We start from the raw sequence: 14273 nt of genomic DNA, 5'->3' as shown, positions 1-14273 counted from the left end.
TGCATCCTTGATAAACCCATTAGCAAAAGGGCAAATTTTCCTAAAGTAATTAATCTGCTTGTTTGCTAATCATCCAAGTCCATGTTATTTCAACCTTCATCTCCCACCTCAAAAAAGACCAAGAAGGTCAGAGACCTTGTTTGTCTTTCCCCCCATTGATTCTAGCCCTAAGCAAGGTGCCTAGTGCATAGTAGAAGCTCAATAAATATTTGCCAACGTGAGCAAAAATCTACCCTATATCACCTTTGGCTATAGCTTCACTTTAAGAATACATCATCGTACTGGTAGAAAACTCTCTCTAAATAATAATAATAATAATTATTATTATTATTATTATTATGAAAGTAACAAGGGCAATGATAAAAAGAAAATGCTTACTGTTCTATGTGATTTAATGTGTAAGCAATTTAACCCTCTGATGGGGTTTTAGAACATGCTACCCCATTGGATTGTACCTTGGCATATTGAATACTTTAAGCTGAAGGAGTTTGAGAAAACAGCAGAGCAAGAAAGTTACTCTGATCCACCCCACATCTTCTCCCCTGAAACGGTCATAAAACCCTCCCATGGGAGGTGCTCTCCCTGTACCTGGAGGAAAGAAGCATCTCTTAAGACAAAGGAACACCAGAAAAGAATCCTAACAAACAGGACTTGCTAAGTTTCCCCTCATACTCCTTAAGGATCCATCATATTTTCTGCTCGACTGCCTACTCTTACTCAAACTTGACATAAAAACACTCAGTTCTGTTTCTTCAGGTCCTCATTTCTTATGAAGTTTCTGTGTCATGTAAAATGTATGCTTTTCTCCTATAATCTTTGTCAGTTTAACTTTGAGGCCCAACTGAAACCCTAAAAGAGTCAAGGAAAACTTTCTCCTCTACTCAAGACAATCATATAAAACTTTCATGCTATAGATACATTATTCCCGTTTTATAAGTGCAGAAACTGAGTCACAGAGCAAGTGCGTCGTTTTCCCTAGATAATGGATCAGATAAGGTTGGAAGTCAGAAAATGAACCCAGGTAGACGGGCACAAGCCGAAACTCTTAACATCTAACTTCAATGTATCCAAAGGAGAGTGACAATGAATTTTTTGTGTGTTTCAAAGGAAATAAGGGAATCATTTGGATTCTCTTAAAGTTTTGAAAGTACGCCAGTTTAAAACTTCTTGAGTTCTTCACAATCAGATGAGTAAAAAAAAATAAGGCTCAGCTGTTCTTTCCAACATCGATAACCCACTGCAAATGGTTTGTTACTTTTCTTATTTGTGCAATCAGCTTTCGACTGCTGTGTTTTTTATTGGAAGCCACTGGGTTCAGGATGGAAGGACAAAGTGGCAATATAACACTAGGTGATTAAGAAATAGAACACAAGTGTGTCTAGATCCTGAGAAGGGAAGAAAGCTGGATAGGTGGTCTTCCCTCATATTAAAGATCTTTCCTCACATGTAACTTACAAAAGAGAAGAGGTTTGTTTTCTCAAGACACTAAATGACTATTTACAGAAAGTTACAAAAGCAGCATGAGGACATCATTTCCTCTGTTGCTGGTGCCTGGGGTTCTGTGAATGAGGAGAGTGAGGGGAAATGAAAGGACCAGGTCAGAGATGGAGACAGGTGGGAGAGAATGATTATGGCAGCATTTCTTTATTAGTATTAAAACACTTTTTCTGGGGCACCTGGGTGGCTCAGTTGGTTGAGCATCCAACTCTTGATTTTGGCTCTGGTCATGATCTCAGGGTCGTGAGGGCAAGCCTCATAGTTGGGCTCCGCGGTCAGCAAGGAATCGCTTCTCTCCCTCTCCCTCCTCCTCATCCTCCCCCTGTTTCTTTGTCCCTCCTCTTCCCTTGCTCAAATGCATCCACTTTCTCTCTCTAAAACAAATAAATACATACTAAAAACAAAACAAAACAAAAAAACCCACTCTCGTTCCTACAGCAACAACTTGCCTTTTATTTGTATTTACCCTTTACTTTCTTTTGAAAATATTATTCATTTACAGGTATATTTCCTCATTCTCTTTCCCCCCCCTCTCCTAAATGTTGAAGAAAGCAATGAAACATGTAGAGCTCTTCAGAGATCTACTGCTTGTAGTCAATTGGAAAAAAAGTCTTATTGATAGGTAGACAACTCCCAAAGATGAAAGGAGACAAGAGCTTTATTTAAGTCCCCTAAATAAAAGTTCAAAGATAAGGAGAAATAAGTTAAATTCATGAGTAAACAATTCAAAACAAGTAGGCATATATTATGTGCTAATTAGCATAAAATGTTTAAGCACAAGCAAGCAGATGGAGAAACATTTCCTAACGCAAGGAACATCCTCTCCCTTTGTCCTTAGAGTAGGTTTTATTGACAAAGACAGTGCATCACAAATTTTTCAGCCAGAATATTCCCAAAGGAGAGGGGAGCATGCACTTCTGCCCTGTATTCTAGGATGTGTCCCAAACACCACTTGCTACAATTTTTTGAAGGACCAATGTTTTTATATGAATCGTTTATACAAATTCAGCATCCTCTTCTACAATATAGTACAAATTTGTTTTAGTACAAATTAGGTCTCTCAAAATATTTGAGAAAGACTGAAGAAAATCAGAAAGATTATTGTATCTACCCATGACTTTTCCTACAGGGCACCGGGACTATGAGAATCCCGGTTTAGAAGCACGGCCTAGGTGGTGGGCGGGTGGAATATTTGACATCATCTCTACTCAAAACTCAAGCATCTAAAGTTAAATAAGATGAAGAATCACACAAGTAAAAGAAACCTGCTCACACCTGGCAAATGGATTTTTTTTGTGCTTAATTACTTTCACTCTCGCCTCTGAAAGAGCGACGCTAAGAGGCAATGAGCTCACCTAAGAGTGATTAGCAAGAACAAAAAATCGAAGCCCAGTTGGCCTCATAAACCCTGAGGTCCAGAGGTTAATCAGCTACATGTCACGTTCAGCAAACTACTAACAAGCCTGATTGACACACTTATCTTTCCAAGTTTCTCAAAATTCTACCATTTTTAAAAAGTCTTTCTATTTGCTCTTTTGGTAGCCAGCCATTGCTAGTCAAGTGCTCCTTATCTTCCAGCTAAAATGCTCTGAAATGTCAGCCTATTACTCCATGAGCCCAAGCAATCAACTTGAGTTCTTCCCTTTGCACGCTTCCTTGTACACATCTCATTAAACTTTCTTATCAAATACATGGGAGCCATTGAGTGTGCAAATATTTTCCCAAGGGGAGTACTATAAACAGAAAATCATACTAAAATAAAAGAGTTTCTAGATATTTGGAGAAACTGAAAGTTGAATACATTTACACTAACAGCACCAGGAGCTCCCTCTATGTCACAGAATCCCTTCACTCTTTATATTCATGCTTAAAAGGAAAATCACACTTCAGGTCAGAAACACGACTCTGAAACGCAAGCACTAAAAATGAGTCTGCACCTGTACTCTTGCCCCTGACGCTTGACACTGCAGTTTCCTGCTTGTATGTCCGGATCCTCTGCTAAATGGTGAGATTCTGGAGGGCAGGAGTCCTCGCTTTAGATTCATCATTGCATCTCCAGTCTCTGGCTCAACAAGCATATGTTGAAATGTCCATTCTTTGACTATTAAGTGGACCAGTCTTGGTTTTTCGTGTCTACTTTAACTCCAAGATCTCCTTGTTTTGACTAGGCTCATCTGCTCTCTTCACCGAAAATAAGCAGAAGAGCTTCGAATGGGGATAGGAGTTTGCAAAACTAGTGACAATAATCTCTGCTAAGTGGTAACGGTGGACGGAAGGGGGGTTGAGGAGGGAACCCCTGAGATTAAGAGGCCAATCACAAAGCCTATGATTTTGGCAACTGAACAGTAATATAAACTTATTACTGATAAGGGAGAGAATGAGATTGTAAGAAAAACTGGGTCCCATTTCAGATGAGATGATATATGAAAAGTGTTACAAAAATATATCAGGCACCAAGTAAAAACACTATACACATCAGTTATTACTGTTGTCAGTACCTTCTGGGCACATTCTTGTTTTTGAGAATTCCTTAACTTTACTTCCTGTTTATTTCCCCTCACCATGCTACCCTAGGATTAATGACAGAGTTTGTCAAGTGTTTTGAAATCCCTAAGTGTTATAATCAACCCAAGTACCATTTTATTTATGCAAACTGTGTCTACCCGGTGAGTCCACTTAAATATCTAGGATTGGGAACTTCTGTCTCATAAGGTTTAATAAATGATTCCCTCTGGCTCTAAAAGCAAGTACTTTTTCAATGACAATGGGAGGGAAAGCAAAGGAATTGCTCTGTGACATCTGTTGTGCAATGTTCTTCGAATGGCACATCTCGATAAATGCATGAGAGTCCTTGGAGAGTTACTGCACACAGTGAAGAGAGAGTGGTAAAAATCCCAGTATCTCTGTAAAGGAAGGCAAGAGAGGTTAAAGATAGAAAAGCCCCAGAGTTTACATCAATAGAAATCAACAATGACATTTAATCACTACTTTAGCATTTAGTCCCTACTTTATACACAGTGGTAGCTTTCTAGGGTCTCTGACAGTGAGACAACATTAAAAATGAAATTGAGATGGGAGCTGAGGCAGTGGTACCTAAGGAGAAAAGGGAGACAAGGGGATGTAACACTCTACACTTCAGAACCCAGGAAGTGAGATAAAATATACTCGTATGAACTATCTGCAGCAGTGTATATCAAAACAGCAATTTGAAGTTAATCGAGATACTACTATATATCCTTTAAGTGCCTTATGCGGCCCATACATTCAGATATCTATTCTATTAATGATGCTCAAACACGTTAAGTAACTTTTTCAGGGTAAGATAGTTCAAAAGTAGCAGAGTAAGATTGTATCTAAGCCATCAGCCTCTGAGTCTGAGCTTTGTACTCTGGGCCTCGTACTTGTCCACCCATTGGAGACAGCCTGTGACTGCTAAAACCAAGAACAACAGGCTTGGTGGGAGGACTGATTTACAAAGGCAGCAAAGTCCATTTGCAGAGTGAGAACTTAGCTTTGTCAGTGGCTTTCTGCATGACTCGTTAAAGATTTTTAATATGGTTCCTGCCTACTTATAGGCTACAAGATAACTACAAGTCAATGAAACATGGGCACATGAATGGTACAGTCAGGTAAGTGTCTGACTCTTGGTTTCGGCTCAGGTTATGATCTCAGGGTCATGAGATCAAGCCCCACATGGGGCTCTGTGCTCAGTGTGGTGTCTGCTTGAGAACCTCTCTCCCTCTCCCTCTGTCCTTCCTGCTCATTCTCTTGTCTCTGTCTCTTTAAAATAAACAAATATTTTTAAAAAGTGAATGAAATAATCTATATGAAAGACTAATCTTCTGGTAAAATATTATAGAAGCAACTCAAATATTATTATTATTATTAAATTATCTAAATTATTGAGGAGAAAGTAAACCTGTCACCTTTATACAAATGTTCAACTTGCCCTTAAATGGAGAAATCCTCAAGACATTTCCAAATGTTACATACTTGATGCAACTATTTATTTTTACACCTGTGTTTTTTTTTTTTAAAGATTTTATGTGTTTGAGAGAGAGCGAAAGAGTGCACACAGAGGGAGGGAGAGGAAGAAGCAGACTCCTTGCTGAGCAGGGAGCCTGACTTGGGGCTTGATTCCAGGACCCTGAGATCATGACCTGAGCTGAAGTCAGACCCTTAACCAACTGAGCCACCCAGGAGCCCTGGCCTGATGACACAGTTAAAATGCATTTTATAACCATTTGCCTCATTGCATTTGAGTAGGTCTTGAAAGCATTCTCAATACTAGTTTTTAAATTAGAACTTTCTGTACTTCTATTGCAGTCTCGAACTATTTTACAGTGAAAAGCACAGAAAGTGAATGGATTCTTTACCTCCAGGTCATCATCAGGGATAGCTCTTTTCCACTTTACATTCCACTTGATGTGTTCATAGGCATTGACTACAACTTCGATTGCTTTGGGATAAGAATGGCAAGCCTGTATCACCTGTAGAGGAAGCACACAGCTTTATTTGTTCAATGTACATCTATGATTCATTCATTCTCACAGAGACGTTGGGAACTTACGGTCCTGTTAGGCTACCTGGAGCCCTGAAATGCTTTTGCAAAGCCTCATGCCTTTGAGTTTTCAAACACCTGCCAGTCTCAAGATCGATGGGAGGATGAATAAAATCACACACTTCCTTCAACATTTAGAAGCTAGTTGAAAACAAGTGCTAACAAAGAAGGTAGGAGTCCAGTGAAAGGTACATCCTGTCCTCACAACCCTCACCCCTCCTCAGCAGCTTCTCTGTATCCACAGGAACACCTCTAGCTTCTTTCTGCCAATCTGATCCTATCCCCAGAAGCCCTTTGAGTGTGACCTGTTTTCATTTCAAAGGGATCCAGCTGGTTCTGCAATGTGCCCCACAACTAGTCCACAGGGAACCCACAGCAAAAGTACTCTTGATTTTGAATTTTCCCATCATGAGGTACATGTCAGTTCCATTCTTCCCTTGGGACTCTAGAAAACATGTATCAAGCTCTCTCTGGAGTCCTCTTCAAGATCCCTTGCTGGATGGGAGATGAGGAGAAAGCCACTCATTGCTGCCATTGGGAGGGAGACATCCTTTTGCACTGAAACAACTTTCTCCAAAGAGAAGTTCTTCCTGACTTCCCAGTCCTTGTCAGCCTCAGCCTATTGTAGCTGGGCAAACGTCACACATTGGTTTTCCCCATCTCCTTTACAAGTCCATCATAAGTCATCCAGCATTGCATTTTTCAGTGTGGGCTGCTAAGAACCTATTGTCTTGAGGCCCCAGGAAAAACTGAGACAGAAAGATTATCATTTTGGGGTACTTGGGTGGCTCAGTGGTTGAGCTCAGGTCGTGATCTCAGGGTCCCAGGATTGAGTCCTGCATCAAGCTCCCTGTGGGGAGCCTGCTTCTCCCTCTGCCTTATGTTTCTGTGTGTCTTTCATGAATAAATAAATAAAATCTTTAAAAAGATTATCATTTTAATGCACAGTTAAGCACTTGCACACACATGTGCACGTGTGTGTGTGTGTGTGTGTGTGTGGTCACCTAAATGAAGGACCCACACCAGGAAAGAGCTAATGTTAAGAGCATGTTTAAGATGGAGCCAGCTGACAGTCCAACTGCCATGCCAGTCCAAAGAGCTTCAGACTGAACATTTAATAGGAGGCTATTACATTTTCTTAACAAGAAAGGGTTGTATTCAATCGATCCATTCCATTAGGAGGTCTTTATAGAGCACTGTGTTTAGCACTATGACAGTAATTCTGAGAAGTTTATGACCTGGTTTTTGTGTTCAAGGAGTTTACAACCTAGTTGAAGAGAAAAGACGTACATATCTCAAAGAGAGAGCAATGTAAGTCAGTAAATAATAAGAGGCTGGCTTAAAGATCATCAATGTCTCCTGAGCATCATGAGCAAAAGCACAAAGGAGAAAACAAGGATATTAAGGGCAGAGAGTAGTGTGAGGTGGCTGAATGGGAGTACGCCAAATGGCTTCTCAGCTGGCATAACTGGCAGTCCAGAGAAGGAATGGTAACCAAGACTCTGAGAAAGAATAAGCAGGGCTTAATGACTAACCAGATATGAGGAGTAAAGGACACAACTTTTAAGCCTGAGAACATGGACATATGGGGGTGCCACTGACAGGAAATGAGGAAATTGGAAGAACATGCTAATTTGGGGATGGTCAGATCGTGTGGGCAGGAGGATATGTCATATACAATGTCTTAATGTCCGTTAAAAATGTGCATGATAACACTCCACTGGGAAGGCCAAGATGAAGGTGGAGATTTGTGCGCTATTAAAGAATTAAATCCACATGGCTCCATAATACTCTAAATGAGAATAAATGGAAATGGTAGAGGACCATGGTTTAAAGCCCAAGGAATCCAAACACGCAGGAGAGAAGAAAAAGGAAAAAAAAGTTACAGCCACCATTTTTTTTTTTTTTTTTTTAGTACTTATTACATGTCAGGGACTATGTTAAATCATTGCATATTTGCCTTGCTCAATCTTCAAACAATCCTACAAGGTCAGCCCTTATACCCATTTCACAGATTTAAAATTTAAGACCAAGAACATTTAAACTCTAGGTTATTTAGCTAGTAAGTGACTGAGCTAGGATTAAAACTCAGGTCTGTGTGACTCCAAAAGTCAAAAGTAAACCAGGCCTTTCAGAGTGAAAAACATCAAGTGAGAAGAGCATTGGAAGCTGGGCTAGCACCAGAGCCATTAAGATTAGAGAGAGGAAGACTAGATACCACCAGATCTGATTAGAAGTCTAGTTTACCAAGGGTTGGATGGGTTCCAACAAGGAGAGATCAGACTGAGGTTGACAGGCTGGATGCACAGTTGTAACTAGGGCTGACCTACCCTCATCTTTAAGACCTTGGCGTCATATCATACAGGGTTTTAGAGACCCAATAAATAACTTGCTTTCCTCGGTCTAGAAACTATTGAAAAACGAGATGAAGATGACAATCTGAGATCAGAATGCCATTTTTATTACTAACAAAACTGATTACATATAATATGTTGAATTATGGGACTACATCAAGCTTCCTAGCACTCCACCCCAAGATTACATTTGCATCCCCAAACTATGGACCTCTGCCTGATGTAAAGAGCTTGTTCCTGGACGCTTACCACATAAAAGAACCAAGAACTCAGTTCTTCTCTAGGCCCACAGTTAAGCAACCAGTTCAATTCTTCCACCCAACTCATCAGTAGGTTAAGCGGAATTAGATAAGGTTGGGGACAGAGGTTGGTGGAACAATTTTAGCAGAACTTCTCTTAGAAATGCATGAGACTAAGGAGATGGCAGCAATTCTCTAATATAACACATCAAAACCTGGCTCCAATGGCCCAGATCCAATGGGAATCAGAAACAACAAAATATGGTGAGATGAAGCAGTCATGAGAGTGGGGATATCAGGAAAGAAAGATTTATAAGAATTTATTGGAGCATAGTTTCAAATCAGGAGGCATGGCCTCAGTAGAGAACTGTGTCAGTCCCAGGAGACAGGCCAGCCAGAGGGCCTTAAGATAAGGGAGCTTTATTGAAATAGAGGTTAGAGTCAATGGCGTGCAAAAAATGTTCCATATGAGGCTTTCTGGAAAAAAAAAACACTGCATGTATATGTTCATAAATGCAATACAAATTTTTTGCTAATATAAAGAATATGCAGCCCCCAATTTATGAATAATAAAATACTCAGTACTCCTCATTTCCTATTTTATATAGTTAATTGGTTCTCACAGAATGCTTTCGCTGATTTTGTATCAATTTTGCATGGATATTAAATTGCATTCATAGCCAAAATCAATGTCTGCAATTGAAGAACACATGTAGTTGTTATATGAATGTTGGTTGATATTTTTATTACATGAAAGAATAATTGTTTCACAAGTATGAAACAATGAAGACCTATTTTAGAACTTCACTCATTCATCAATGACATGAGTAACTTTTTTTTGAAATATATAATAGTTTTTGAATCCTGGAATCATATTTCTGCATTTTTTGGTGCTATTCACAATGTCAGAGCTCCAGACACTGACTACCTATTTTTAAGTTTAATCTGTATTAGTAACATCCTTTCCATTAATTTCTTAGGTCTAGACATCATCAAAGAAATAAATTAAAGTCTGATCGGTAGCATTTGCTGATTTCTGTGGCGTAAATACTACCATCACAGCCTATTCATAACTACTAACCTGGGGTCACTGCATGGTTGGGAAGGGATGTGCAGTAACAAATCATTACAAAATGTTTCCACCACAGGGGTATAAAAGATGCATATAACACCAAGAGTATAGGTGTGTAGAGTAAAATAATTAAGAGATATAATGAAAATAATTTTAAAATAGTGTTTTAAATACCTATTATCTTTGTTTTTAGTATACTTTATTTGTTGTAAGTTTATGTGACTTAATTTTCAGTAATGGCTGCACTTAATAATCAGCTTGTACAGTTCCTGAAAATCTGTCAGCTCATAAGCCATTGTGAGTCAATTCCCAACAATCAGCTGCTTCCAGTTGGCCCATATGTAAGCACCATCATAAGCCATCACAGACTAACTGTATCTGAAGCTCTAAATCAGTGAAGGTGATTGGGTCCAAATGAGCACAACATAAATAGTTGCTTAATGCAGGGGAACCATTCAACTACACATTCTGGGTGCAGTGCACAAAGTTGAGCTGCTGATCATGGTTTTGTCAGGCACGCCGAAACCAAATAAAGAGCAATCCTATATCATCAACCCATAAGAAGGTAAAGAAGTAGGTTGTAGCCAGAGACCCATTGCTAAAGGACCTCTGAAGAGTCATCATTTTTGTGTCTACAGAAAGTATAGCCAGAAGGGCTTCCAACTCTCTGTGTGGCTGTCAGGGTGGGAATTTTTCAGCACTTAGGTCTTAGAAAATTAAGGCAAATGGGGCTGCTCTGTTCTCTAGAGCTAGGATGAGGATGACAGATAGGTTAGCTCCAAGTAAAAGAGACAGACAAAATCTGAGGCTGACTCATTAATTTGTACACTAGTTACAAACTACTGCCACAGTATCCTAGAATGTTAGAGTTGCAAGAGACCCTAAAAATTGCTAACCTCCCCACCTCCCCTAATTTGGAGATGGGAAAATTGAAACCAGAGAAGCACACCTTAAGAGGAGGCATGAGGACTTAACCTCATGTCTTCTTACTCTGAGTTTAGTGCTCTTTCAAATATATTCTGATTACCTTCTTTTAATCTTAGATAATGGCCAATGAAATTAGTAGTTTAAGGACACAAATCTCATTGCACAAATATTCTGAAACAAGAAGCACTCTTAACCATAATTACTTTAGGCTGAGTTTCGTTGAAATTTCAAAAGAATTCTCTTTCGAATGTAAAGATGTTGCTGGTAATATAAAAATAGCAACCATTGGGAACCCCATCTACATCCTTCTCTAAAAACCTCTAGCTTATCCTTTCTGAAAGGATGATCTGTGGTGAAAAGTACATTCTCAGTTGATAATCCAAAATAGAAATTTAAATTTAAGAGTTGCTAGTACAGAGATGATAGCTGAAATTAATCCAAGGCTTGTATCAACAACATGTATATAATGGAATTATACATTAAAAGGTGTGGAGAAATCAGAAAGCTTATAGCAAGGCTCTGCACAAGGTTTAAATGTGCACTCAGAAAACTGGCCTCAGCTCTACATTAATTCCCTGGCCACACTCTCTCTTCATGGAAGCCACGCTGGTTATATTTAAGGACAACATGCTCACATGCCCAACAAAGATAATTGGTCCCCAGGTATTCCTTACTTTCTCCTTCTTGCCAACACCTTGATCACTGAAGAGATATAGTTAAAAATTACTCTCCTCTTGCAACACATTACCTAATTCCCAACTAAGGTTTCCAGATTTAACAAATATTAATAATATAAACTGCCAGATTAAATTTGAATTTCAGATACACAACACAGAATCTTTAGTGTAACCATGTCCCAAATATTGTGTGGGACATATTTATATTAAAAATTACTTATTATAAAAAATTACTTCTTATATATCTAAAATTCGGATTTAACCGAGCACTTGTATTTTATTTGGCAACATTAGTCTCAGTTCCCATTCAGAAATAGTTCAAACTAAGTTATGGTCACAGGAAGTCCATCCATTCATAGTTCAGGAGCCTACTTCACGCATCTGGTGCCTTCATTTGCACCTGGCACACTCCCATAGATCACAGGGAGATAACTTGTTACCTTTTATTCGGCTGGAGGAAAACTTAAGTAGTTCTTAACCCGCAGTCTTTAGATGCACAAAGTTCAAAGCTCTCACTGCTGTCATTAGGTTTTGCTGACAATGACCACTATGTTTTCCGCTGACAGATGGTTCTCATGGCAGGAAAGGCTTCGTTAGGAGCCCGACAGCCTCCCAGCTCTCTTCACTGGCATGTCAGGCATCTTCCAGAACTAAGACAGTTGGACCCATTGTCTCTAGGCCTCAAAAATGATTATAATAGGCAACAACAAAAAAAAGATCCTCAAGAGGCGTCAAACTTCAAATCATCACTCTACCCTGACTACCAGGAACCTTGACCATCAAGTGAGAAAAGATGTCAGTGGACTCTGAGGGAGAAGCTTCTGCTGGCTTCTCTGGGAGCCTGGAAGACAGAAGATACCCAATGAACTTCATTTTCTGTGAGTCTCTGCTGTCTCTACTCTCTCTTCATGGAAGAACAATAGGATAAAAATTTCTTTCTACAGCGGTGGTCACCGGAGAGACCTTCAGACACTTCCCTTCATCATCTGACCCCTGAAGGCATAAATTAAAAAACAGATTCAGGATGAATCTCCCCACCACTTTTCCAAGACAAGTGCCACCTCTGCAAGCCACTTCAACAGAGAAATTCTTAGGCTACCTCTGCCCCTTTATATTGATATATCTGTGTACAGAAAGGTACTTAATGGTCAGAGAGACCACTTGTATTCTGGGCTTCCTTTGCAGCATTGTTCAACAGCAGAAATCATCCTTACTTCCCCCAAACCCTTACATACCTTTCCCTCCCCTAGAAAAATGTCTTTCTTGCCCTACAAGAAAACCCAATCTTGGCTCCCTGGGGTGTCACTTCCTTCTGAATTATGCTGAAAGAAAAAAAAACCAAATGTCCTTTTGTACCCTGGAAAGCAATTGCAGACCCTATAATTCTTTTTTCCCCCCTTATGTAATTTATACATTGGTTTTCAGTGAAATAAACCCTCTACAAATTTGCTTTGTATTTGGAAGACAGCATCTTCAGCTCTGACCTTGTTCCTTGTAAATAAGGAAACTGAATTCCCCATCCACAAGAGAACAAATCACTTTATCTTCTGGATAAATGAGTCAGTCATTTACTTGTCGTAAAGATGACTTTCTCTTTGGAAAGTCGGGCTGTGGAGGAGTTGTGCTAAATCACTTTGAAGCATCTGCATAGTAAATTGAAGAGTTTTTCTTTAGTTTTCCTTTGGAAGGGGGCCAGTTCTCTCACACTGCCTGCTGGGTAGCAACAAAAATGTTTATAATACCAGCCGTCAACCAGTAGCCAATTCTATCCTAAATCTCTTTAGCATATGGCCAAACTGGTGGAACTCAGAGAAGTGAAAGAGGACTGAATGAGAACACACTAACTCTGGATAATGTCCTTGGAACACAATCGTACACCTAGTTTACAGGCGAGCAGAGCCACTGAAGTAAGGCCAATAGGGTGGATTCCTACAATAGACCAGGCTTTCATTTTGAGAGGAGGACGATGGAAAGAGACAATTTTGTTGAGCGCCACTACTGGGCTGGATGATTGACATACCTTACCCACCTATTTCTGAAACATTTTGGAAAAGCTGATCTTTTTACCTTCATTTTTTAGATGAGGAAATTGAGATCTGAGAAATAAGGGACTTGTTCAGAAATAATATAGCACACAAATGGCCAAGTCAGGATTCATCGCTAAGTCTCTGCTCCTAATCCTCCTTGCTGTCACCTCTCAGAGGACTGCTTCTGTGAAGAGGACCTGGGGACCTTCACATTTGCAAGACTTCTCCCTGGTGAGCAGAAACCCCACAGGAAGGCCCATTCTCCTAAATCTTCCTCTCAAAGGGGAATGAGGAAAGGGTATTCTAATTACTTTCACTGAGACCTGTTTCATCCACAGCCAGCCAGCAGTTTCAGACTAAAACACCATATTTAGTCTCTGGGCAGTCTCACACATTGTTTCTTCTGGTTGGAGAAGCCCCAGTGGCTAAAGCAGGCTCAGGCACCAATTCAACTCTTCTACAAATATGTAATAATAGCAATAGTGACAGCTGCCACTTCTCTATGGTTGCCACAGACCAGGCACAGTGCCACCACTTTTCAAGTATTATCTTGGTTCATTCTCAAAGCAGACTTATGAAAAGGCTATTATTATTCACAGATAAAGTGAGGCAGGTATGTTTCTCTGGAATCTCCATGCCCTTCATCCCTCTCCATCCCTTTCTCTGGAAAGAAGGTGGCCTTAGAACATAAATACACACAAAAATATGCTTTGTGGAGTGAGCTGTGTTAGAAAGAGATCAATTGTCTTCTAGAAGTTGCACTATGAAGATGGCCAAACTAATGCAACATAGGTGCGGAAAGAAGATGGACGTAGACCAAGGAAGAGGTACTTGCAGATGTGGGATGGGGCTGGGGCAGACACGCTGACAGTGACTCAAGAGAAAAAGTAAAGAAAGATTTGCACCATCCTCTGGGCTT

General features: G+C 39.9%; 1 protein-coding gene and 1 long non-coding RNA gene across 4 annotated transcripts in view; one reads left to right on the top strand and one right to left on the bottom strand.

Annotated features, from left to right (window-relative positions):
- Positions 1-2140: 2140 nt before the first annotated feature.
- The window catches only part of ASB4 (ankyrin repeat and SOCS box containing 4), an 88053-nt gene continuing 75920 nt past the window's right edge, over positions 2141-14273 (bottom strand). For all 3 annotated transcript variants that reach the window (XM_041727978.1, XM_041727979.1, XM_041727977.1), the window contains 2 exons: positions 5874-5987; positions 2141-4400 (listed from right to left, as the gene is read on the bottom strand). In XM_041727978.1, the coding sequence (XP_041583912.1) occupies positions 4212-4400; positions 5874-5987 (303 nt within the window). In that variant the 3' untranslated portion in view covers positions 2141-4211. The remainder of the gene's footprint in view (positions 4401-5873; positions 5988-14273) is intronic.
- On the top strand, positions 4999-12691 carry LOC121474848. Its single transcript, XR_005983556.1, has 2 exons — positions 4999-5126; positions 11894-12691. It is a non-coding gene; the product is annotated as an uncharacterized LOC121474848 (long non-coding RNA).

This window comes from Vulpes lagopus, chromosome 13 (assembly GCF_018345385.1).
Source record: "Vulpes lagopus strain Blue_001 chromosome 13, ASM1834538v1, whole genome shotgun sequence".
Classification (NCBI taxonomy): Eukaryota; Metazoa; Chordata; class Mammalia; order Carnivora; family Canidae; genus Vulpes; species Vulpes lagopus.
Note: the sequence above shows the minus strand (reverse complement) of the source record. Positions and strands in the feature narration are given on the sequence as shown.